The sequence below is a fragment of the Aethalodelphis obliquidens genome, unplaced genomic scaffold, assembly GCF_003676395.1.
Source record: "Aethalodelphis obliquidens isolate GAN/ISIS:26980383/991018 unplaced genomic scaffold, ASM367639v1 scaffold3, whole genome shotgun sequence".
Taxonomy (NCBI): Eukaryota; Metazoa; Chordata; class Mammalia; order Artiodactyla; family Delphinidae; genus Aethalodelphis; species Aethalodelphis obliquidens.
The window spans coordinates 7,344,836-7,371,582 of record NW_020837947.1 but is presented as its reverse complement, the minus strand read 5'-3'; the positions used below and the strand labels follow the sequence as shown (position 1 = coordinate 7,371,582).

Here is a 26,747-nt window from a genome sequence, read left to right as displayed (position 1 = left end):
TTAACACAAAACACATTTTCTACAAAAAATATTAGGATATATGTATGTGGAAATGAAAATAAGAATTCAAAGAGAAAACAGATTAGCGTCAAATTTTAGGCTGTTGAAGAACTTGTTTTCACCGGATGGTGGTAGGCGTCACGTGGCTATAGTACTCTATCAGATACAGTTGAAAGAACGATTGAAAAATGTCAGCCTTTGTCGTGTACTGAAAATTACATCCATGGCAGATAGTGAAACTGATAAAGAAGACGTTTATATATCACTGTAAAAATATCTGCGATACACTTAAAATTTTTATTTAAGGAGCATATGAGCAAAAATGTTTAAGGATCACTGGTCTGGACAGATGATCGGGTGTCTTGAGGGTAAGCATTGCCACACATCTCTGTCTCCCATGTGTTTTCTTTGTTTTCCCAGTTTGACCTCGTGTGTGGCAATGCGTGGATGCTGGACCTCACACAAGCCATCCTAAACCTGGGCTTCCTGGCCGGGGCATTCACCTTGGGCTATGCAGCAGACAGGTAGGCATGGGTGTGGCAGCCAGTTTACATCTAGAAAATGACGTGTACCTATGGAGAGGAAGATGTTTCATGTTAACTATTAGAAAACTATTCTTGCTAATTTTGGAAAAAAATCTGAATTCCTCCACTTGGGACATTCATACCTGTGGGGCTGCACTAATTCCTTCCTTCGTAAGCTTCGTCTCCTCACCCCTTGAACTGTACAAAAGGTTGGGGCTGCTCCCCTTGGGTGTGAATGCACCTGAGAGGAAACACAGAGCCGCAAGGCCGTGACTTCATGGCGGGGCCCACGGCTGGCTGGCTGGATGCCGTGGAGGTGATTCCATGGGCTTCGGTAACTCGCTGATCGCGGCTTGACTCGCTGATCGCGGTTTGATGAATTTAGTCATAAGGTCGCCCCCTTACAAATCTGTTTCATTTAATTAAAACAAATTTTTGTATTTATTCTACAAATTAAAAACTCTGCAAAAAAAAAAGTTTTCCAAAAACCATGAAAAGAATTTGATCTATTCTTGAAGATCCATAAATACACAAATACACCAGTTAGTGGCAGACACAAAGTGAGTGTATATATTCAAGACAGTCGTGCTCGCTCTTCAGATATCCCCGTTTCAGACATTATTGATGTAGGTTGTTGTACTCCTGTTTAACTGTTCCTTTATGCCAGTTCTCGGTATGAACAGACTTGCAGTGATTTAACAGTTCTCCCTGTCCCCCATGTCTGGCTCACTGTTGCTCCCAGCACTCCAGCCCAGCATCAGTGGGTCAGCGTGACCCTGCTCGCAGTGGGCAGGGCTGGGAGTGTCTCTTGCAGAGCTGAGAACGGCAGTTAATTGGAGAATTCAAGACAAAATGCCCCCAATCCTGTAGGCAGTTGGTGGTCTGCACTTGACCAGACCAGGACTTCAAAATGGGTAGCACCTTTGGTTCCTGTCCCTTCCTCTGTCGTCTTTTTCTTGTGTTGTCCCCCAGCCCTCCTCGGCATGTGACGTCCTCCTTAATCCTCTGTGTCTGGTGCTCTCTCCCTGTCTTTTATCTGTGTCTTTCCTACTGTTTCTCCTTACAGCCTTTTCAATTCATTTTTCCTTCCTTAATCTTCCACACACAACCCTCTCTTTCCTAACTGGCTGCCTTTTGGAATTGAGTTACAGATTTTCAATATGTATTTCTTTCATTTTGTTGTTACTCTTCCTAATTTAAGCATTAGGTTTTGCTTCTTCGGCATGTTTCTCTTTCACAGCCAATCAACGTATCTTCAAACTAAAGTAACTTGACTAAAGGAGGGGGCTTTTCCTACCTGTGTTCCAGGAGGGGCTGAGCATCTGTCCTCAGATGTGACCCGGTACTTTGGGGAGGAAGACAGAGCTGTGAATAATGCTGCCTCACCTTGGGGCTGACCATCTTTCAGCTCCTTCAATCTCTTATGTTCTTGAAGGAAAGGACAAGAAGCAATTTAGTAGGTCCTATATCTGTGAGAGGAGAGTGGGAAGGGCAGAGAGTGAATTTTAAAACCTAGGTAAACCGAGACTACATGTGTCTCTGGAGACTCTGAAGCAAGATGCTGTGTGAATTTGATGGAAATTTCTATGGGAAAATGTCTTTGAATCAAATCTCTCAAAGGTCGTTGATGACAGGGCTTCACCAGCCAATAATCTGGCTCAGCTATACTGAACCACTTAGCATCAGACTCTCAGAATATTGCCCGCGGTGACCTGTGTCTTTTGCCTAAGCGCTTTAATAATGGCTACGTAAATGGTGAAAGTAAAACACAAAACTTAAGAACAAATCACATTTATTGTGAACTTGATAGTTTGTAAAGAGCTTTCACATTAGCATCTCAGTTTGGTCTCTACAACCTCACTGTAGAAAAGATAAAAGAAAAAAAACCACAAGCAAACAAACAAAACCTGCATCTTGAATTGTTTAAGGAATTCACCCAAAGTTGCATGACTTGAGCCAGAAGGCCAGGCCTCCTGGCTGTCATGACCATTTTGACTTCTTTCTGTCCCTTTCTCCTCTGACCCCACCCACAGAAATGCTAGGAAGTGTCCAAGCTGTGCCACTGGAGTGACTGTATGGGAAAAAAACGTTGTAATGGAGAGGGTCATCTCTTTGGAAACTGCAATCCCAAAGGAAGCATTCCATGCTTTAAATTTTGTAATGTCATTTCAGAGGCATATGTTTTCATTTGCCCTGGCTTTGCTTTAAAACAAAGAGTAACATTTTCAGCGATCCTTGACATGGTAATAATGAACCTATAAAGGACACAAATTCTGTACTTAAACCTACTTTAACAACACTTGCAGTGAGAGTCTTCTCATTGTGTTGAAGAGAACGTTTAAGGTAATCTCATCCTTTCTCTTCCTCCAAAAGGTACGGCCGAATAGTCATTTACTTAATATCCTGTTTCGGTGTTGGCATTGCTGGTGTTGTGGTGGCATTTGCACCCAATTTCCCTGTGTTTGTGGTCTTCCGCTTCCTACAAGGCGTGTTTGGAAAGGGAACGTGGATGACTTGCTACGTGATTGGTAAGAGCTGGCTACGCCTCCTTGTCTGTTTGAGAACCAGGGTTAGGTGGGTGAGAAGTCCCGCTGGTCAGCCTTCCTCCAGCAAGTATGGCGAGGCTTCACTGCTGCCACGTTATTTCTGCAAATGGGAGGATGCAGGGGCAAGATGCTGGCTCTTTAGAAATTAAAGTTCCATCTTGTTTTGGGAACCAAGTATGGACTCTCACCAAATACTGGGGTGAACCACTTTCTGGCACGGCCATACGGTTATCACATGGTTTCTTGCTTTGTCTTCTTAGAGACTAATCTTTAGAAAAACTTCAGTAGTTCCTTGAAACTTTTTTTTTTTTTTGGCTGTGCCACGTGGATTGTGGGATCTTAGTTCCCTGACCAGGGATTGAATCCAGGCGTTCAGCAGTGAAAGCACAGAGTCCTAACCACTGGACCACCAGGGAATTCCCCCTTGAAACATTTTTAAAGCATTTTCCATGTATTTCTGTGATACAGTTTGAGATAACATTGCTGTGCTCTCAAATATTATTTCTTTAATTCTATTCCTTCCGCACAAGTGGAGAACTTTCTGCCGTGCAGGAGATATGGCCTGAAAAGGAGAAGTTCATTTGTAACCCTTTGCTATCTTCCATACCTAGAAAGTTGGACGTCTGAGTGTGAGGAAAGAAAAACTTCTCTTTGCTCCTATTACTGGGGAAGGTCCTGGCTGCTACCTTTCCAGTAGTGTCTTGGGTGGGCACCCACTCAAAGTCGTGGTGGATTTGTGACCAGGGAAATACGAAGCCTCCTCTTTGATTATCACCCCAGATCTGTGGGCTTCCACTCACTTCTGTTACTGCTGGACAGCCCCTCTTTGGGGTGCCCACTTTGGGGACCCTTTGAAGATCTTTTTGTGGGCGAGGAAGGAGAGAGAGAGCTGGGGGGACTGACGGTTGATGGGTGGGGCAGAAGGGATAACTTTGGACTATGAAGCGTTTTTAAGGAGACCCCAGTCTAGGTGAGTTTTCCTGGTTGTGATCTTAGGGCAGCAATAAGGTAACATACGCCAGGATGATCAGAATGGAATTAGGGACAGATAGAAACAGATCAGCAGGAGGGGAGGGGAGGAAAGGATGCCAACAGTAAAATTCCTCATGTGATTTTCAAAGAAATATCACACAAATGAAAGGTCCAACACTGTGGAGAGAATTATCATTTGATAGAAACTCTCTTGCGATAGTGAAAAATTTATCTGTAGAATCTAATGTCCATGATGAATCACCTAAAGAGACTGTAATATGCAAATCTTTAAAGACTGATAAAATCTAGCCACTTTATTATATTTATGTTTTGATACTTACAATTACTTTTCAAAATAGTCATCGTCTAAGCTTTCCTAAAACCAACACATATGTTCTTTGTATACCCGGAAGGGTGCTGGGCTGGGTGGGTAGGAGGATGGCATATGCTTGTTGATAACGCAGAGAAGAGGGGGAGAGGAAGGGACCTGAGCTGTCTGGGAAGCACATCCCCATCAGGGCAGTGCCTAAGGAAGCTTCGGGACCTTTGAGAGTCCTGTATAGTATTCTAGCGCCGCTGATGGATGGACGTCACAGGTGTAACGTCTGTTTGTTTGTTTGTTTGTCCGTTTGTTTTGGAGCTGGTCTTGAGCTTCCCTAACCTCTCTGTTTGTTTTCCTTCAGTGACAGAAATAGTAGGTTCAAAACAAAGGAGGATTGTGGGAATAGTGATTCAAATGTTCTTCACCCTTGGAATCATCATTCTCCCTGGAATCGCCTACTTCATCCCCAATTGGCAAGGAATCCAGCTAGCCATCACGCTGCCCAACTTTCTCTTCCTCCTCTATTACTGGTAATGTGGTTTTGGTCATTATCAAATCTATTCTTATTCCACAGAAATGTAGAATCTATGCTTCCAAACCAACATGAAAACGAAGGCAAGATTTTCTAACATCTCCAGAATGGCTGTGGGCTTTGCTAATTTCTAGAGATTATTTATTGGTTTTTGACTAATAGTTATTATTAAATTAATAAAATTGAAAAACACCTTTAAAATAGAGTATGAATTATGTTTTATTATTTTGTAATCTTTTTATGAAAACTACAAGGCAACAGACCGTATCTGCCAGTATTTCAACACGCAGTTTAAATGCAGTGAACAAGATTTGCTTGTCTGTATGTTTTATTAAGCAAACTAATGTGACTCAGGAATTCTCAGGGGAATAAGAAAATGTTAAGAGCATCAGAAAATTAAGTTATCGGAAAGCTACCGGTGTATGCATTTGACTCCTGTTAGAATGAACATATTTTAATCATCCTCTAATCTAATTTTAATAGATGAGCAAACCAGTTTATGTAAATTGGGTTCTTAACCTTTTCCTAAATGTTCATTAAATCCCAGTGTTTTTCATCTTCGTAGTTGAGGACTGTATATTCTAAGACAGCCTTCTTGCAAGAGCAATGTAATATTGATTACTTTTATCATGAGCAATAATTCAATTATCAAGGGAGCATTTTTTCCTGTCCGTTATAAACTTACAAAGATAACCTATGTTTCAGAGAGGCAGTTCTAAGCTCTCAGAATCTCCAAAACATGTATCTGATCGCAAGATCCATTTCAATAGAGAAATTCAAGTCATAAACTTTTAAGTTTTGAGATACGCAGGCATAACTCAAAAAAGACTTCTTCTCACCAGGGTGGTTCCTGAATCTCCCCGTTGGCTGATTACTCGGAAGAAAGGAGATAAAGCATTAAAAATTCTGAGGGGCATTGCGAAATGCAATGGGAAGTATCTCTCGCCAAATTACTCGGAGGTAATCTTGCATATTACTAGTAACAAGTATTGTTAAAGTGGGTGAATTAATGTCACTTATGCACATATTATCAAATATATGACTAATCATTTTTAGTTTGACTTTAAAAAAACCTTGGGAAGAATCATATGGTGTATTAAAGAAGAAATAATTGCAAAGTTGTACTAGCATTATAATTGAGGTGAATTGGTCATTTAGTCCATATTTTAATAGTTGCACCAAGTTACTTGAATTACTATACTTGAATCACCTACTATAGGCCCCATAGTAATTAATCATTCATTCATCTTAATTGGACAACCTATAAATCTTTTCTTGACATTCAATTTAAGTCTAAAGATTTGTCTTTAAATTTAGTCTTGGAAGTATTATCTCTGCCGACCAGAGCTTGGGCAGTAATGTAATAATTCAACCTTTAGACTTAGACAGGCTGAATAATCTGCCCTCCCTCCCTCCCTTCCTCCCTTCTTTCCTTCCTTCCTCCAGCAAAGGCTTTTTGGATGCCTCTGTGTCACTGCATTAAGAGAAAAGGGGGCTGTGTATTAAAAGCTCATTCTTGTCTTTTCAAAGATTTGATATGCAGCCAAAGACATATGCATGTATTTGAAGCAACGCCTGAGTAATTAGAGAATAACATATAAAAAAGATATGATTTTTGCTTTAGCTGCAAAGACTAAGGGAATGCAGAATAACAGAGGATTATTATAAAAGGAATATTTAAGAATAATTTTTTTAAATTTATTAAATTTATTTATTTTTGGCTGAGTTGGGTCTTCGTTGCTGTGCGCGGGCTTCTCTAGTTGCGGCGAGCAGGGCTACTCTTTGTTGCAGTGCCCGGGCTTCTCATTGCAGTGGCTTCTCTTGTTGTGGAGCACGCGCTCTAGGCACGCAGGCTTCAGTAGTTGTGGCATGTGGGCTCAGTAGTTGTGGCTCGCAGGCTCTAGAGCACAGGCTCAGTAGTTGTGGCGCATGGGCTTAGTTGCTCCACAACATGTGGGATCTTCCCAGACCAGGGATCGAACCTGTGTCCCCTGCATTGGCAGGCCGATTCTTAACCACTGCAACACCAGGGAAGTCCATAAGAGGAATTTTTAAATGTTTAATATTAATATTGCTAACATTGTTTTCTTTTGTAGCATTCAGTTTGTCTTGCTAGAAACGTTCTGATAAAAATGGGTTTGTGGGTTGTGTTGTCAACTCCCCAGCTTCCTAGCTCCCCAGAACCTGGTCGGTTATCTTCGGATTTCTACCTTCTTCTTTCACTCTTACATTAAGCGACAAGCAGCAGGCTCTGTGTATACAAAGGTTTCAACTGACCAATTGTCACTGTTGGAAGTAGATTAATGATTTACCTTGAGGTTTACAGGTCATAAAATATATGGTAAAGATAAAACGTGATCTGTTCCAACCATGAAGACTAGTTGATCCTTGTCATTCTTTGACTGAGAACATTTGAGCTGTGCTTCTAGGGAAAATAACATCCCCCTGCCCTCTCAGCTTGCTCTGGTCACACGAGCCATTGGTCTGCACAGCTGGATCAAATGAATGATACTTTGTACTCAGTTTTAATGGCCAAATGAGTATTTTTGCTATTCGTTCATCAGTATCCTGAAGACGTTGCAGGTAGTCCCAGAGCTAAGCATGTGTAAGATCTAAATCAGGGTTTTAAGAGTGTAGAGAACATAGTGTATGCTGATGGCTTATGAAAGAAGATGTTGCATTAACCATGCACATTCTGTGTTACCATGAGTGTTGCTGAGACGCCAGAGGATGATTCCCCAAATAGCTGCTATTCCACATCCTATGAGTGTCCAGTCCGACACCCACTGACCCGCTTCGAATTCACGAGCAGGATAGAGATCGTTTCAGCAGGGAAGTACTTAAATGCTCTACATCGTTGTGACTGTAAATGATCGGGAACTATGGATCCGATGGCTTCCAAGACACTTGAACTCTAGTTTTTAGCAGTTAGATGATCTCCATTTGAAAGTCAGGTTTGATCAGACTTCGGTTTCTCCAGGACTTCAGTTGCTCTAGGATCCTAGCTACCACTGTGGGCGTACGATCCTAGTGATAGGTGTTGTGATAGGTTGATGAGCCTCTTCAGTCTTTTTTTAATCTATAGGTTTTCTTTTTCTAGCAACTTTTTCTAGCAACTTCGGTGGAGAATGCTACGGGGTTTTCTCTCTGTTGAGTTTTCTGAAGTCTAAATTGGTAGTTAGATCTAGAGTTAAGCAAGTTCAGGTTTGTCATTTGGGGCAAGACTACTTCATAAGTGGCTTTGTACATTTCCATTAAGAGACACCTAGTATCTCTGTGCCTCTCTATTCTTTTGTGATGTTAGCTGCCACTGATAATCATTGCCTGGATTTATTCATTCATCAGAGATTGCAGATTGACAATATTCCCATTTTGTCATTATTTCTTCATGTGTTACTGGAATACTTACATAAAGACTAACTTATCCCATCAACTGAGATGACTCTCACATACAGTTCCTATAGGAAAGGCAGGATATAGGCATAATTCTTTCTTTTCAAATTAGCAAATTGGTTGCCTAAATTCTCGAAGTGATCAATGCATTGTGGGCTGTGGGTTTTTTAAGCCTCATTATGACCTCCTGGATTTATACATACTGTGTATGTTTCAGTCTTCTGCAGTTATTGTTATTATCCTATTGATGCTCAAATTGCCCCCGTCGTTGGACAGACGAGGCTCATCTTTGCTGGTTCCTGAGTCCCTCTGCCACACCTCTGGTAGTTTCTGCATGCTTCCTTGCTCATTAGCACGACAAGATTTTCCAGGCTTGTCTTGTAAGTTCCAGTCTCATGCTTGTAATCACCTGCTTCTCAGTGGGGGCTTCAAGTTTTGAAATAAATGTCTTCAAACTGACCCTGTCCATCTCCAGCCTTTAAAAATTGTACAACCTAAGTAGAAAGGCAAAGTATTGTCTTTAAAAAGAGAAAGAATTTTAAAACGTAACGACGTTTAAAACACCTTGCTAATAGCTGAATTCAGTCAAATTGTAGGCCAAACCATAGTTTTCTATTTCAGAGATATTAATGTTTCCACGAAGCATGGTAATGTGCGAAATCCTTCTTTCAATGCTCAGAAATACTGGTGGGTAGTGCAGGCATTTGACTTGAACTCCAGCACCAGCACCAAGGCAGGATCCTATTATGGTTTTGGGGGTAATGCTATCAATTACTCCTCTTTTGGCAACTCAAGGAACTATTGCCCATGTCAACAGTAGGACCACCAGGAAACCTTACGGTTCCACAGTCACCTCACACCTTCAGAAACCCTCCATTGCCTTAGCTGGTATCCCTGCTCTCTGGATATAATAACATCAAGGCACCCATGCCCAAGGCTGGTTGCCCAATGCTCTCCTTACACTTTTCACGGAACCTCTCTTTGGTAAATCCTGACTTTTGGAAGAAGTTATTACCATGTAAATGACCTCGTCCCCCAAGACCTCTCCAATTCCCACCTCATCCTAGGGGTGCACATCCTAGGCTGCAGTGAAGCTAGAATGAATTAGAAAGAATCTGCTTGGTAGCAAAGCGGCCCTAGGAGATCTGGCAGGTCTACCCTTCTCTCATCACAATAGCCTCAGCTACCTCCCCACACCAGCCTGTTCCATCGCTGACACCAGAGGTGCTGCTCTATTTTAGACCCGAGAAGCAGAAGCGGTGGTGGGGTACCAGTTCAGAGCAGAAGCTGTAGAGGCATCACGAGTTTCTGACAGCTCTTTTGCTCTTTCCTTCTGCTACAAGAACAGCACATCCCAAACTGGAGCTGTTCCTTCAGCGTGGGTCCAGAATGAGAAGAGCTACAGCTCGGAACAGAGCTATAGCAGCTGACCTACAGCTGAGACGTGGAATGTGGCCAAGAAATCATTGTTTCCCCTGTAAACTACAGTCTGCTAAATGTGTCTCAGTAAGCTACAGAGATTTGAGGGTGTTTGTTTTTGCAGCCAAAGCTAACTAATGTAGCTGATAGTAATAGTACTGGTTCAGGTGCCAAAGTAGGGTTTGGTGATCCAACACATTTTTTGCTATCTAGATGACACTGGATTGTGGTAGATTAGATTATTGTTTGAAATAGTCACATCTTCCCCCTCATTTCCAATGCATGAAGATACTTCCTGGTTCCGCTGATGCGGGGCAGAGCAATGTAACCTGCTCTGGTCTCGTGATGGCTGAAGTGTACGGCCTGCCCTTCGACTTTGGGCTTGGCCGTTCGGGTTGCTTTGGCCAATGGTAGGTGACCAGATGTGATGCAGTAGAGTCATGAAACGTGCTTGGGCTTGATCTCTGGGCTTCAGCCAGCACTGTGAGAAGAATATTTCCAGGTTCTCCTACTGGCCACATAGAAGGCTAAGAGACATTTGGAGGAAAGCTGCTCTAGCAAAGTCTCCCCAAACCTAGATCAGCAGTCTCCCAGCCAGCCCACAAATGTGTGAGCTCAATGAATGCTTATTATTTTATGCCACTATGCTTGTTACAGAGCACTATTTATCAAAAGTCAACTGATATCCTGATTAAATAGCCATCGTCACTTACTGACCTGGATTCTACAACTACATAGGTAGTAACTCTGGCAGCCGTTTGGGTTTCATTCTTTTAAAAAAGGATTTTAAAGATGTCTCTCTCCCCCTCTTGTCTTCGTGTGGGATATGCTCGTGGAAAATAGTAGGCTACAACTCCAGTCAACAAAGAGGCTCTGATACTACCGAACTGAATATGTCCGTATTTGTTGGCGATATTGTTATGCTCTGTTGACTCAAAAACCTATAAGGCTTGATTGTAATTTCCTTACTTGTATGATATGCTTATATAGTTCATTGTTCAGAGCTAATCACAGTTTATTGAAATGTCAGTAGTAGATGTTACACTGATAGTCATTCATGCATAAACACACTCACGGGCAGTTCCCATGGTGACGCGTTTGGGTGACATCAGGAACTGAGACTTGAGCTTTCTGATCGCAAAGGGAACATCATCACTATAAATGATCCCACTCTGATATATTTCCAAGATTGAATATATTAGAACCTCATTAAAAAGTGTCAGGCTAATTTTTAGGTTACCTTAGTTACCAGAGAGACTTCCAACTCTTAATAGCTGCCGTGTTTCCTATATTTTAATGAACCGTCACAGAAGCATCAGTATTGCTCCAGAGAGGGACTTTCCAGCTTTGGGAATGTCTGTTTCTGACATTTGCTTTCCAAAGGGGATTTTTATAAACATAATTTTTGTTCTTCCGAAAGAGAAACCACACCATGATTCTGGCTGTCATGAAGCCCATGTGAGTTGTGTGGTATTTTCGTCCAGTTGTGCTGTCTTTGTTAGTTTTCGTGTTTAATTATTATCTCAGACTTGAAACTTAAAAACTCTCCCATAGAATTCATTTCAAAAGATCCAGAGAAAGTAATTTAGGCCCAAGCAGTGACCGTGTCAAGAGTGGGAAAGGTGTGAGTCTAGAAAATAGTAAAAGACAGTGGGAAAAAAAGTCTCTGGAAACTTGTACATTACTTGCCCTTAACAGAAGGAAATCTTCATTCTTCGACTTCACACAAAATAAATGATTCCTGTTCTACCAGCAAAGCCGTCATCCTTCACATGACGTGTTAAAATGATTACTGTAATATGCCGCCACCTTAGCTTTAATTTAGAATATTCTTGAATGCATAAAAAAAGTCAGGGCGCTTCATATGCTAAACATAAAATGGATCTTTGGAGCTGAGAAATAATTTAATAGTACTCTAGTGAAATCCATTTTTGGAAATAGCCTGGGTTCTATAAACGGGCTATATTTCAATTCTAATTAGTTCCCATGTCTTTAACTTTGTGAAAATAAGACAATATTGCATGAATAGGGAAAAATGTTTATGCTACCGTTTAAAAAGCCATAAAAACAGCAGTGAAGGTCTGTTGAATCCAGAGCGAGTTCCTTTCCCAAGCTGGGTGATTAAATAGTAAGTCTCTTCCACTAAAGGAAATTTGGCCTAAAATCTTCCAGGTCAGCGGGCTCTCATTTCACCCGTACAAATCTTGAGGGAGAGTGGTCCAGAGCATCATATGGCTTTAACTGAGCTAGAAATCCAAGTGTCTTATCCCTTAAAGAAGGAGATTACAGCCGTGGAGAGGGCAAGGCAGATATTCAGGGCAGCTCCTCAAAGAGCAGCATCTTGAGTGAGGAACCCTGGGAGACAGGCCTTCTCTCCCCTTCCCTGAAATTGACCTTCCAGAGTCCCTCCCGAAATAACTGGGCTATATGCTCTTGCCACGGTCTCAAGGCTTGAGAAGTATACATCGGAACTGTGAAAGAAAAGCACTCAGCATCATTGTTACGTAAATATAAATAAATATATATGTAGATACAGTGATACCAGTCAGTCCTGGTGTCTGATGACATCTTTCTAACAAGTAATTGGATCTACAGAACCCAGGACAACTAATGGACTCAGATGGTGACCAGTAGGGTGACCAGTTGTCCTTGTTTGCCCAGGACCGGGAGGATTTCTAGGATACTGAAGTCGCAAAGCTAAACCTAAGGAAAGTCTCAGGCAAATGGGGGTGACTAGGTCAGTCCTCCCCTTCCCAGCTATGCTTAGAGAAGGATACCAAAGATGTGCATTTTCTGGCTTCAAAAGCCCCTCCCAGCCCACTGGGACCCTGATCCCTATGAGAAGACAGTGGGATGCCTGGCCTGACTAGAGGATGGGACCTGGGATTTCCCGATGTCAGATGCAAGCTGCCAGGGCCCCCAGGTGGCTGCCAGGCTTCCTCTTTCTTCCTCAATCCCTAATGCTTTAAAAAAAAAAACACACACAAAAAAACACACAAAACTTTTACAGCCTTTATTTGAAGGTCTAACATGAAGTGATATTCCTTTGAAAAAAACACACACTTTATTGATGTATGATTGACATGCAGAAAGCGGTACATATTTCATGTATACAACTTGCTCAGTCCCCTGTTTCTACTATAGTTCTTAATCCGGACTTGAACCCTAGTTGTTCGACTGGGGCCCTGGGCCCCTGCTTACTTTCTGCCTGTTCTTTCTGTCAAAAGTGGGGTCCCACTGCTGATGTCTTTACTCATCTGTTGTCATAGAGTTAGATGTTGCCCCTTCTGATAACTGCTGCCTGATCTTTCTGGAGACTGCGGCTGCTGAGAACCCGTCCTCCAGGTGGGGCCCACACGGGACAGCAATGCTGGCCCACAGGAGGCCCAGGTGTCCCCTCCCCCCACTGGCCTCTCTTGGTGTACATTCTTGGTCCAGACACAGAGCCAAAGCACCTCCATTCACCTGGCCTGCTCTCCCTAAAGCTGAGATTCCAGCAAACACCTAGGCAAAATGATGTTGGATTATGACACAAGGGGAAGAGTTCCAAGCTCTACATAGTGACATTTAGAGCCATGTCAACTCCTCATTCATTAGTTACAGAATCTGGGAACAATGGACTCCTCCCTTTTTCCATCTCAAAGGCTGATCCTTGCCCTTCAGAACAACAGCCCTCCTGTTGGAGCCCTAGCACCCCTGTGGTGATGCAGAGAAGCATTTGCCTTTTTCTGGCCTAGCCCAGGCCCCGGTGGCATTACGAAGAAAACTAATTAAAATATAAAACAAAATGAATAAGCCACACAGGCTTATTTTATTCTGTTAATATTGATTGCTCTTTTTTGTGAGAATTGTGAAAATGCCTACTTCAGTTATTTTAATTCTGGGTCTCTCTAATAGAATAAAAAGTGAGTTTGCTTTTGCTCTTGCCTTTTGAACACTTGCCAAGAGAATGGCCCTCTAACACCATCTTTGAAATCTTCATATTCTATCGTGTGAGAGAGGAAGATAGCAGCCTTTTCCAGTGTTTTGTTCCTGTGCCACTTGGCCCACGCTTGTGTTTTTGGCAAAAGCAGTCTCTGCAAATCCAAATTGCTGTGCTTCCCTACTGTGAATAAACGAGAAAATACTAGCTCTTTGGGAAAGTGTTCCTTGCTGTGGAGGCCATGATGGGTGCAACTTCCAGAACCCTGCACATCCAACTCCCTGGCAGGATTTCCCGGGCGTTATTCCTAATCCAGAGCTGCTGTTGCTATGACAGTGCTGCTAGATCTCCAGTCCATTAGGAAAACTGCCTTTTTTCAAGAAATAATCCTCAGAAAAGAGATGCAGCCTGGGTGAAATCATTTAAATTCTCCAGGGCTGGGCTTCCCTGGCGGCGCAGTGGTTGGGAGTCCGCCTGCCGATGCAGGGGACACGGGTTCGTGCCCCGGTCCGGGAAGATCCCACATGCCGCGGAGCGGCTGGGCCTGTGAGCCATGGCCGCTGAGCCTGCGCGTCCGGAGCCTGTGCTCCGCAACGGGAGAGGCCGCAACAGTGAGAGGCCCGCGTACTGCAAAAAAAAAAAAAAATTCTCCAGGGCTAGGTTGGTTGTTGGAGTATGCAGACATGCTCCTTTGATGTAGATAAACATGAGAAAATTGTGCTAAATAGTAACAGAGAAAACACACTGGGATCTATTCGCTTCCATCCCTAGAGGTTCCCCCCAGGTAGATGGTATAAAGGTATCAGGTGCTAGATTTTCAAGGGCTAAATCTTCCCTTCCCTGGAAAAAATAAAAATTAAGATCCGTCTAACAGATGGCTGGATGAAGAACAGCCAGGTTGTGTTGCAGTAGCAACACTTCTTCACGTGGGTGCAGATATGAACGGGACCAAGCCCGTGCAATCCAAGGATGGCTAGATTGCTTGGTTTAGAACAAGTAACGTGGGTCTGTGCTGTTTTCGTTTTTCTTTGAATCTGGCACTATTGGAGGGAAGTATAATTGAATGTACAGAAAGGGGACCTGATGGAGAGGAAGCCTTCCTTCTTCAAATAGTGAAGGTACCTTTCTTAAGGTGACTGAATAAAGGAAACTTTAGAGTGAAGAATCCTTATATCCTTCCCAGGAAAAGGACTTAGGGAACGTTGGGGGAAATGGCCTGAACCAAGGACACTCTTATGCTAGAAAAGTAGATCTTTGTTACCATCCCTAGGAATGGGCATGGAGGGGGACCAAAGAGGAACGTTCTGGCTAACACACTCCTGCCTCGCAGCACCTGTGACCTCAGCCCCAGAGTCGATGGAAGAATCATGTGGTAGTCTGTCCCGGGGGGGCCACTGATCCTTGGGGACCATCAAGTTACTGCCAAAGTCCACAAACCATTTGCAGCCAAGTCTTGTCTGTAGAATGAATGAATACATCTTGGATACGTGTATACTATTATTCCAGATGAAGGTAGATGGCCGTTGTGATGAATAATGACTAAGGAACTGAAAGGCGTTAAGTTCATAGCGAATCTGTGTTATGTTGTCGTCTCAATGAACAGAATTAAAAGCACAATTCCTATCATGTGCCAGAAGTTCTCATACTCAATTAGGACAAGAGTCAGTGATCAGTGAGCACAAACAAGATTAGTTTCCACCAGCTGGACAGCTGTTCCCTGAGCTCTCAGAGTTCAAGTTATATGACGTTCTCAGAAAAAGCTGAAGGACTCCACAGAGTCTCGATAAACAGAATTCTCGACAACTTCCGAGATTTGTTCAGTTTTTTAAAATTCAATAAAATAAACTCAAGTGCATTATTTTCTGCTCTTTCACTGACCTTAAGGACAAGTTCTTCCTCCGAAGTAGCGAGAGTTGAGCAACTTGGTGTACAATTGTCTTACTGTGTCTCAAAGGTGGGTCCTCGTTTTCTTTCTTGTTCAGGTTTCAGAGCCAACACACCACTAACAGTTTAGATCTTGAGGAAGGCTTACTGAATCAATACTCAGCACGATTATTTCTATGGCCCCAAGAACGAGAGAGATTAAGTACTTGCCGCATGTGTTGATCACTAGTGGAGTCTCCAGGCTTAAATACTTCTCTTTGAAACCTGACGCGGACAAATCTTACCAAAGACAATTCAAGTATTCACTCTGCAATTCATAACCGTTAACATGCTGTATTTATACAGGCTGATCTAAAATTAGCAGGGGACAGATTGGATGGCAAGTGAGTGAAACATGGGCTCCATGCCATGTAGTGTCCTTCCCACAGTTCTGTAAACTATGTGGTACACTTGGTTGTCTAAAAACAACCGGCCTGTAAAGTTCAAGTTGATGATTAGTTACTGCATTGAAAGTATTTTTCACCTTGCACACTGAATCATGGAATATTTTATTTGGTCACCACATGTTTAGAAAAACCATTTAAATGTAATTGGCATGAGGTTGTCCCACAAACGGACACACACCGTAGCAGGAATTCATCTTCATGTGTTCACCCATTTATTCAGCAAATAGTTACAGAGCACTGGGTTCAAAACATCTAGTTTTAAACAACCTCTGTGCAATAGTCACTTTCAAAAATGCCTCCCAACGGGCATTCAAGGTGCCTTACATTTTCTCTAATTCTCTATGGTTGGTCTTCTTTCTTTTTTTTTGAGCTGTTTTCAGGTCCCCCCTCTGATAGTTCCTTACCTATTCAAATATACTCAGTTTCATCATATAGATAAGTTTAATACAACTAAATATAAATTCTTCCTCTCATTTAAGGCTGAAGAACAGCTTAAATCTCAAGTGTAGAGTTTGGAAACCGTATCAGTGTGTTTTAATTTTGACGGCATTGTCTACAGAAGGGTATTCTAATTGGGTCTCAGTTAGTACATCTGTTAAGGCTGGAAACTCACCTATGTGTTTCTTGGAATATAATAAAGCAAGTCACATTTCAAAGGTAGAGTAGAGAGTGAATGCAGTATAACATTAATACACATCACTGCGGTCCAGAGTGAAGCCATGAGACTGAACAGGCTTCACTATCAAAAACCTCCAGAGTCAGAATTCCAGGCATGGTGTGTACCACCCACTCGTGGCTTGCACTTAAAAGCATCTCATCCCTCTCTGTAGTTCTGCCTGAACAATAAAGTACATGCCAATTAACAGTAAGTAACTGTATGCAGAAAAATATTTTGTAAATCAAGAAATAGAGAAGGGAGAAGCTTGCAAATTCTAGAACTCACCAAGGACTACGATATATATTGGGGTGCGTGTCAACTGCTCTTTTAGCTGTTCAGCTGTACTTGACTTTCTTTGGAAAATTTCTCAGCTTTCCCCAATGCACGTACCTAAACATGAAACTAAGGGCTTTCTGAGGTGCAGAAGTAAGGCAAAATTTGAATAGTTGGCAAGCCTGGAAGCACTGAAAGCAGAGGAAGTTCCATGCTGACCTCTAAGTAGCTCTGTAGCAGGTGGTTTGGGTGACCGTCATTTTTCTTTGAGCGCAGAGTTGAGTTAAGCCTGTCTCTCTGCGCACGGTACAGCCATCGTTGGGCTGTGCAGGCCCCTCTCCTGTTTGGTCGATTTGATTGTCCCTTCCTCCACTCTCCCCACTCTGCCCTCAACAGGTCCCCAAGTGAATGTGTTTGATGTATGCCCTTTGATATTGATGTGTCCTTATAAACCAGAGGTTGTGGTATGTGTGGGTTTAGGTGACATACATGGCGTTGTGCTGCCCTAGATCTTGTCTCATTTCTACCTTTTCATGGAGCAATGTTTTAAAGGTCTCCCTGTGTTGCCCACATGTGAGTGCTGCGTGGTTTTCGTCAGTACCTTCTGCTGTATTTGACATCTCCGTCCTCCAAACCTGGACTGCCTCCAATCATCCTGATAAATGTTTCCATACATGTCCCCTTTGTTTATCCATTCTCTATATAATAGTTTGCATCTGCTAGTTCCAAACTCCTAACCCATCCCTCCTAACCCCTGCCCCTTGGCAACGACAGTTCTGTTCTCTATGTCTGTGAGTCTGTTTCTGTTTCGTAGATAAGTTTGTTTGTGTCATATTTTAGATTCCACATATAATGATAGCATATGGTATTTGTCTTTCTCTGTCTGACTTACTTCACTTAGTATGATCATCTCTAGGTCCATCCATGTTGCTGCAAATGGCATCATTTCATTCTTTTTTTCAGCTGAGTCATATTCCATTGCATATATATACCACATCTTCTTTATCCATTCGTCTGTCGATGGACATTTAGGTTGCTTCTGTGTCTTGGCTATTGTAAATAGTGCTGTTAGGAACATTGGGGTGCATGTATCTTTTTGAATTAGAGTTTTCTTTGAACATATACCCAGGAGTGGGATTGCTGGATCTTATGGCAACTCTATTTTTAGTTTTTGAGGAGCATCCATACTGTTCTCCATGGTGGCTGTATCAATTTACATTCCCACCAACAGTGTAGGAGGGTTCCCTTTTCTCATACATGTCCCTTTGGACATTTGAGAAGTTTCCCGTGGAGTATAATGCCTAGAAGTGGAATGACCAGGTCCTGGGATGCATGCAAGTGCCCTAAATAATGCCGCATTGCTTTCTGTGTACACCCATTGAGTGTCCTGTTTGCCCATGTACACGTTTGGTACTTTCCAATTTTCTAATTTGGCCAGCCTGCTGAGTGTTTTAGGTTGCACGTCTCTGGTTACCAGTGAGGCTCAGCACATCTTCGTGCGTATTGCTTTGTTATTTGTGTTTCTCCTCTGTGGATTGCCTTGCCGTATCTTTGCCCACGTGTATGGAATTTTCTGGATTTGTTGGACTTATTGCATTGGATTTGTCCCCTTCTATTTATAGGATTGCCTTTTATACTCTAAACTTTACCCTGTTGTTGGTTTTAGACATTGCGAGTATGCTTCCCTCAATGTTTTAGCTACCCATTAACTTTGCCTATTTTTTGTTTCATTGACCAAAAATTCTAAATCCTTAATTGATTTGATACAGTCAGATCAGTGGGTTTTCACCTATTGATTGTTTTCTGGGTTTTGTTTAAGAAATCTTCTGTACCCAAAGGCCACAGACATTCTCCTATTAGCTTATGGCTCTGTCACATTCAGGCCTGACTCCATCTGCCCTGCTCCCTCAATGCCACTGTGAAGCAGGGATCCACCTTTATTGGTCTCAGTACTGAGCTGGTTTTCTGAGCACCAGCTAATAAGCGAAGCATCATTTATTAAGTTCCCATTTCTGAGTCTAAATTAGTTTACAGCCTAAAACCTGTCTACTATTTTTAAGGAACCCAACAACTCGTAACTTATCTATGTGCTCCTGGGCTTCAGATCGGGGCTAAGATGCAGGCGCCTTGCCAGTGTTATCAATGAATGTCCCACACCTGTGAAGCTCCATGTGGCTGGAGATACATGAACCAGATCACTTAGACCTCAGATTCATATACAACCAGCAGACAATCGTGTTCACACTCTTGGCGTTAAAAGATAAACACACGTTTGTTAGCAAATGCCCAAATATCAATACTTATCCTCTAAAACACACTTTCTGATTCTGGACTTCGCTATCTAACTGCCCATCACTGAAATGAAGGAGGAATACTCTTCAAAGCTGGAACATCAGTCATGCAAAAGCAGAAGGGATATAATGTCCCCCCAAGATACTCAAGTATTTCTTTAAAAAATGAGGATTGTCTCTGGGAGAATGATGCCTGCTCTGCATACCTCTCAAAAGGAGATGACAGCGTATGAACATACTTCATCAGTGTAGAACGAGATCATGATTTTCAGACCCACCAACACCTTCACTAGGTGTACTTGGGGGCTCAAATGGGACTTGTTAACTGTTCCATTCCCTAGGCAGTGGCGTAAGCTCTTAGTCACAAGCTTTCAATGGGACGGCAGGTCTACCCAGGGCTCCCTCTGCTTCTGTGTTAGTTTTATGATTTATGTCAGTGATAAACTAATTAGTGCCTGTTGATTGAAAAAGCAGTAGAAATAATCCTCATTCCTTTTTAGGAGTTTTAAAGGTGGATTTTATCAAAAAGACTTATTATTTATAAGAAGCAAACAAAATTTCATGAAAATTGCAATTTCCCCAAATTTAAGTTGAAGTCTTAGTTTAATTACTTCAAAATAGAAATATAATACTTAGCATAATAAATTCCTATGAAGAAGAGGGTATAGACCAGAGGGCTTTTTTGTAAACTTGAGAAATCTATGGACCCTTTATCATTCAGGATAAGCCAGGTGTGCATGTAACAAACACTCCCCAGATCTCTGTAGATTAAAACCACAAAAGAGGGACTTCCCTGGAGGCGCAGTGGTTAAGAATCCGCCTGCCAATGCAGGGGACACAGGTTCAAGCCCTGGTCCGGGAAGATCCCACGTGCCACGGTGCAACTAACCCCGGGCACCACAACTACTGAGCCTGCGCTCTAGAGCCCATGAGCCAGGTCTACTGAGCCCATGTGCCACAACTACTAAAGCCCGTGTGCCTAGAGCCTGTGCCCTGCAACAAGAGAAGCCACCGCAATGAGAAGCTCGCGCACTGCAATGAAGAGTAGCCCCCCGCTGGCCACAACTAGAGAAAGCCGGGGTAGCAATGAAGCCTGACGCAGCCAAAAAAATAAATAAGTAAATAAAATTTTAAAAATAAATAAAACCCACAGAAGATTAACTCCTGTCTGTGCCACGTGGATTCACTGGGGCCTCCTCTCCTTGTCACAGAGTCCTCACTCTTTAATCCAGGCTGTCCTAGCAGCCACTGCCTGGACCATCGCAGAAAAGGGGGAGTTCTAGAGGGTCTTGCTTCAGCAATTAAATGCTCACAACTCCTTGGCACATCTGGGGAGGGGGCCCCACTCAATCACGCAGGACCAAGCACTGCAATCCTATCACGTCCCTGTGATGGGCTGGGGAGGGAGGAGAGGAAACAAAAACATTTTTGGCAAACAGCGCTCGTGAGATGAGCACCACCATAGATCTCTTTTAAAAGAAAAACAAAATTAAGAATACAGAATTCAGTTTGAGAAACACTGACTTAGGAAGATACGTGCTTTTGAATGCAAATGATTACTACAAAGTAGCTTTCGCCTTCACAACTGGTTAAAAAAAATACTTTGGTCAAAGTGTAAACACAATTTCAAAAGTTCTTACTGAAAAACAGGAACCATGAGGACCCATTTCTCAGAGAAACCACGACTTCGGGGCATTGTGAGAGCAGAAAGAAGATGGTACCCAAGGCACCACAACTCTAGGAGCACATGTTAAATAGAGGACAAGGAAGGGCAGCCAGGCCTCTCCTCAGTCACAGCCAGCAGGCAGGGCCAGCTCAGCACAGGGATTTAGAGAAAACACCCTGAAAAGATGCCTGTGAACCTAGCTGATGGCGAACACCAGAGAGGACGCCAGGACCCCTGCCGGCTTGCTGAGAGGCTGGTAAGAGCTGGACGAAGGAAAACAGGAGAGGGAGCCAGTCCCGGAGAAGAAGACCCACAGGAACGCAGGAGGCAGCTGACCCAACCCGAGGGCGCTCTGAGAATACCAACCTGGACTCGCCCTGTCACCACGGCTGGGAGCGCTTGTGCGATGGAGCTGATGTCGCCCTGGCTTGGCCTGGCTGTCGTTGGCCTGCATGGAAAGGGCTGGCAACCCAGAGACAGGGTGGTAGTGCCTCATGCTCCAGGCCCAGGCAGAAAGACACCTGGCAAGAATCCTACTGGGCGAAGTTGCACTTTGGCTGGAATCCTGCAAACACCTGAAGCCCTGGAAGAGCTAGGAAAAGAAATGATGGTAAGAATGCGGATGGGTGGGGGTGTGGTTGGCTTTTATTTGTGACACAGCAGGTGATTTGTTTTAGTTCACACTAGCTTTCTCCTCTCTAGAAAAATCCTTGGCTAACTAGTTACTTACAGATACTCAATTTACCTATTTAGAACTAAAAATTTGTGTATCTAGACATGTTCGTATGGTTTAAGACACTGGACATTCTTCTTTTAAATTTATAATTCTTGGAGTTTTTTATTGAGATAAAATGACACAATATTAGTTACAGGTGGACAACATCATAATTTGGTGTTTGGTGTATCGCAAAGCGATCACCGCAGTGAGTCTAGTTCAGACCATCACCATACATGCTTAATAAATTTTTTTCTTGTGATGAGAACTTTGAAGGTTTGGTCATGTAGCAACTTTCAAATATGCAGTACGGTGTAATTAACTATAGTCATCAGACTGTACATAGTATCCCCTTATTTTTTTGGACATCCTTTATCATTTGATATTTAGAACTTTTCTGTTTCAGCAGCAATCAGTGACATTTATGGGTGCCACTGGGGAGTTCAGTGACATGTTTAATCCCATCCACTCACATCAAATTTTGGTGTCCGACCCCTGCCAAGTTCTGAGTCTTTAGGATTAGAGTTTTAGAACTGAGAATGCCATCTGTTTTTCCCTCTCTCTGTCATGTGCTTTAACACCTCTCCTCCCCCAGATCCTCACAGATTTGTTTTTAAGAAATGAAGCAGTGTTCCACCATGTGACCCACAGCTGCAAGCCATCAACCTTTGCTGATGTTAAGGCTGCACTTTGGATCCCTGGGGAACTCTAGAAAGATGCACTTTTGCTGTTCCAGGGAGCGAGCCCAGTCGTGGGATGGGAGGGGGACTCCCTCTCGGGCCAGACGCAATCTCTCGGAATAAATATCTCCTCAACAGAGCATCCTCACGAAAGAGCTGGCTGAGCCCGAAGTCCAGTACAGGGACCACCAGCCATATGTGGCAGTGGAGCCCTGAAATGTGTGGTCTACACGGAGGTGTGATGTGAGAGCTGCACCGTGGATTTCAAAGATTTAGTGTGATGTAAACACATCAACTATCTCATCAGTAATTTCACATTGATTACATGTTGAAATGATTGTACTGGGGATAGATCGGATCAAATGCAACATAGTCTTAAAATTAATTTTGCCTCTTTTTACCTTTTTAATGTTGCTACTAGAAAATTTTAACTGACGTAGGTGACCCTATAGTTTTCTTGGACAGCGCTGGTCTAAGTGTCTGGAATTTGATTTTAACTATTTTAATAAGCGTCGAATACTGATGATCATTTTGATTATGAGCATTGCTTTACCATATGAACTCTGTATGGTAAATATTTTATCTACTCTTGTTTTAAAGTATAATGAGGTTTTTAAGATTTTTCAAGCCACTGTGGGTAATTTCGCAGATTCTCTTTTATGGATGCCAGACAGCATTATTGCCACCTAGCAGCCGGCCAGTGTTCTATGACGTTAAACATTTACTCCTGGACCTTCTGGTTCTGGCCTTCATCTGACTGATGGGGGTGTCCGTGAGGCAGTGGCGGCGGCAGGGATTGGTGTACCACAGCAGTCACCGTGCACTTCCCCCTGGCCTCACCCAAGCTCTCCAGCTCCTGATGCTTCTAGAAACGACCTATATATAGGTGGTTGAACTTTGAGCACAACCCCTGGTCCTTCAAATCAGTGAACGCCGAATCCTCAAGTAATATTTTGTTCACACAGACTTCTTAGAGGGTAAAAGGTTCTAGAGAACAAAGCATGTTGGGAATTTGTGACAACACTTACTAAGTCAGTGTTAGGTTCAAGAAGAGATGAATTCCCCTTCTCATCAGTGACTTCGCCTTTCCTTGTGAAATATGACAACTGTTGAAAAATCCACCCACTGAGATCAAGCAGGTGAAACTGCAAGGCTGGAAATGCAGCCACCTGACGCTGTTCCCTCCCCTGCCGGCGCCAGACCCTACTGATCAGCTGGGTTCTTCCACCTAAACCCGGGGGACTCATGTTCCGTGTTGGCCAAGAAGAGTAAATGCTAGGAGTCAGCAGGTGAGGCAGGACTTCGTGGACCATCTGGGCTTCTCACCCGAGTCTCCAGGGAGGTTGTTAATATGCAGATTCTGATCTGAGGTAGGGCATCTTTAACAAGCTCCCTGGTGACCACACTGTGGACTCATGGACCACACTTTGAGCAACAGGGTTCTCCAAGCGTCATTTACTTGTGTTCACATTTGTGAGAAATTACCCTGTCTAAGGCCTGGGAGATCAACAGTGCCAGGTGAACATTATACCTGGTAAACTTAAGAAAATCTAATAAAAAAGAAATCCATTCCTTTTTTTAAAAAAGGCACAATGACAGTTGTCTTTACAAGGGGATTCATGTAGGAGTACCTTGAAAAGAATCTCCCCACCTAGTGCATTGTAGTATAAGGTACAGTTTACTAACTGAAAAGATTTTTGAAAGTGCCAAGTGAATTATCGTCTGGAAGTAAAATATCTCTGAAATGTTGTAAAAATAATATTAGTGTCAACCGCCTCCATTTCTGAGCACTCACTGTGTGCCAGGCGTATGTATTGCTGACCTTAAACAAAATTAACAGTCATTGTTATTTAGCAAAAATGAGTTTACTCGGGAATAGCAGAGGAATTACATTTTGGGACACGCAAACTATGGCAATGCATAGCCCAGTCTGAGGAGACAAAGGGAAGGTTAGCTTTAATTAGGTTCCGGGAAGAAACTGGGGAGGGGCATTTTGAACAAAAGTTCATTGGAGGATGAGAGTTTGGGGTTGTGACAGTTTCACGTTGGTGGCATTGACAGGCAGTTTGCTGTTACTGAGCATTGTGGAAATCTTTCACCCTCTGCTATGTAAGTTGAGGTGAGGTGTATGTGCTATTCATATGCTACTGATTAGAGTTTAAATAATGCGTGGGTAAGAAAATGTTCCGACTAAAATACAACATCTCTAGCTTGACCCTGGCTGGTCGTCTCTCTCTTTTTTAAAAAAATTATTTTGTATTGAAGTGTAGTTGCTGTACAATGTCGTGTTAGTTTCAGGTGTACAGCAAAGTGATTCAGTTTTACATACACATGTACCTTTTTGTTTTCAGATTCTTTGCTCTTATAAGTTATTACAAAATAGTGAGTATAGTTCCCTGTGCTATACAGTAGGTCCTTGTTGGTTATCTATTTTATATACATAGTAGTGTATATATGTTAATCCCAATCTCCTAATTTATCCCTCCCTGCCTTTCCCCTTGGGTAACAAGAAGTTTGTTTCTTGACCAGAAACCAATCCCATGTCAGGAGAGCTCTGAACACCATATTCATAACATTGTTATTTACAATGTCTTTCTCTTTCTTGGCAATTTAAATTAAAATGTCAACTTCAAAAAGTGTTTCAGAAAGGCACCAGAAAGAATTGTAAATAGAGCTGAACTAATCAAAAAAAGATGACTAAAGTATGCTTTTAACATCACTGTTGATGTAAAACAAAAGTCTTGGCAGAATTAAAAGACACTTAAGAGTCAAGTAGAGCAAATAACCATTAGTTCAGTAAATGAGTGTCGGGGCACCAGCGTGTACAGTTTACCTGTGAGCAACCCCTTTTTCAATGAGTGTCATTACTAGGTAACAAGACTCCAAACAGACAGATGTTGCCAGGAGCATTTCCCATCTTCCTTTGCTCCTAATGAAAGCAGGCAGACACCACTTAGATGGATAAATGTGTGATAAAATACAATGCCAAGCTAGATACGAAAGATAACATTCTGCATGGTTCCATTTATATGAAATTCTAGAAAGGCAAACTGTAATGACAAAACGGAGATGAGGGTTTGCCAGGGGCCAAAGCTGGGGGCAGGGAATTGACTGCAAAGAGACAGGAGGAAACTTTTGGGGGCGATGGAGATATTCCACATCATGATGGCAGCGGTGGTTATATGACTCTACACATTTGCCAAAATTCATTGAAATGTAACTTAAAATTGCTGAATTCTACTGGACATAAATTATATTTCAGTAAAGCAAATTTAAAAATCTATCTATCTATAATAACCTGACATAGCATTTCTATTCTTTTGTATCTGACTCAGGCTATGCAAAATCTGGTAACACTTTGGCAATAGAAAATAAGCATGATTTAATTTAAAAATATAGAGCTAGAAGTTGTTGTAAAAGAAGAAGAGCTGCAACAGTTACTACACATGAGCTGCCAAGACTTTCCTGGATGAATTCCATCCAAGATACGGCTTTTAGTCTCTCAAGGTCTTTGGACACCCAGAAAGTGGGTCATCTTTCAGAATATCTGCGTCACTGTAGAGAGCGTGTTAGTAAGTCAAAGACCAGCTGGATTTGTTCTTAAACTGGCAAAATACCTGCTTGGAAGCACTATTAATCCTTTCATTTACTGAATGGGGAAAATTGGTTTTATGGTCTCGATTACCTTCAGTTGCTATCAACACTTCATATTCTGTTGGTGTAGGATATATACTAGGCATTGAACTTGTGCTTAGGAAAAGCAGAGATCATGTGACTGCTTGATTCTAATAAATGTTAAAAGTTTGAAATGAAGACTAATACTAAATATGTTTATGGAGTACATTTGAGTAGTGAAACAATGATTTTCATTCTTTAATGCAAAATTATTTTGCCTGAAGTATTCAGTTGTTATGCAAAAGCATTGTTCTGGACTGAATTCTCCAGATAATTCTGCTTTTGACAACAAGTAACAGAAAACCAACCTACATGGGCTTAGACAGTGAGCACAGTTCCAGGCTCCTGGATCTGGGATTCTAGAGATAGAACAGCGTCCAGGGTTGTTTAGACCTTGGTCTCCACACTGAGCCATGGTTTCCTCCCCTTCTCCACCCTCCACTCGGCTTCTCTCCTGGGGGTAGGATGGCCGCTAAGATCTATTTGAGCCCACTCTTTCCTCATTAATTCCCTGAGGGGAGAGAGAGAAGATTCCTCGGATGCCTCTGACTTAAAGGCAATGAAGGACTTTCCCAGAAGCCCTTTTTCTCATTGGTTCAAATTCGGTCACATGTCTATCCCTCATTGGTTCAGAATGGGTCATGTGCCCAGTCACTGACATAAAGGATAGAATTACCCTTAGATGATCAGACATCCGCCTACAATTGGAAACAGAGTCAGCTTCCCTGACAACACGAATTGATGAAGTATGTGTGTGTTGGGGGGGATGGTGTAGTGGGGGGGTTCTACTAAGAAAAAGAAAGGGAGAGTGATACTGAGTCAACGACAA

General features: G+C 42.5%; 1 protein-coding gene across 1 annotated transcript in view; it reads left to right on the top strand.

The window, feature by feature from the left end:
• SLC22A3 (solute carrier family 22 member 3) overlaps positions 1 to 26,747 on the top strand; it is an 88,385-nt gene that overhangs the window by 39,507 nt on the left and 22,131 nt on the right. Inside the window, exons 2-5 of the mRNA XM_027081876.1 lie at positions 421 to 524; positions 2,898 to 3,052; positions 4,726 to 4,894; positions 5,739 to 5,856. Coding sequence (XP_026937677.1) covers positions 421 to 524; positions 2,898 to 3,052; positions 4,726 to 4,894; positions 5,739 to 5,856 — 546 coding nt within the window. The remainder of the gene's footprint in view (positions 1 to 420; positions 525 to 2,897; positions 3,053 to 4,725; positions 4,895 to 5,738; positions 5,857 to 26,747) is intronic.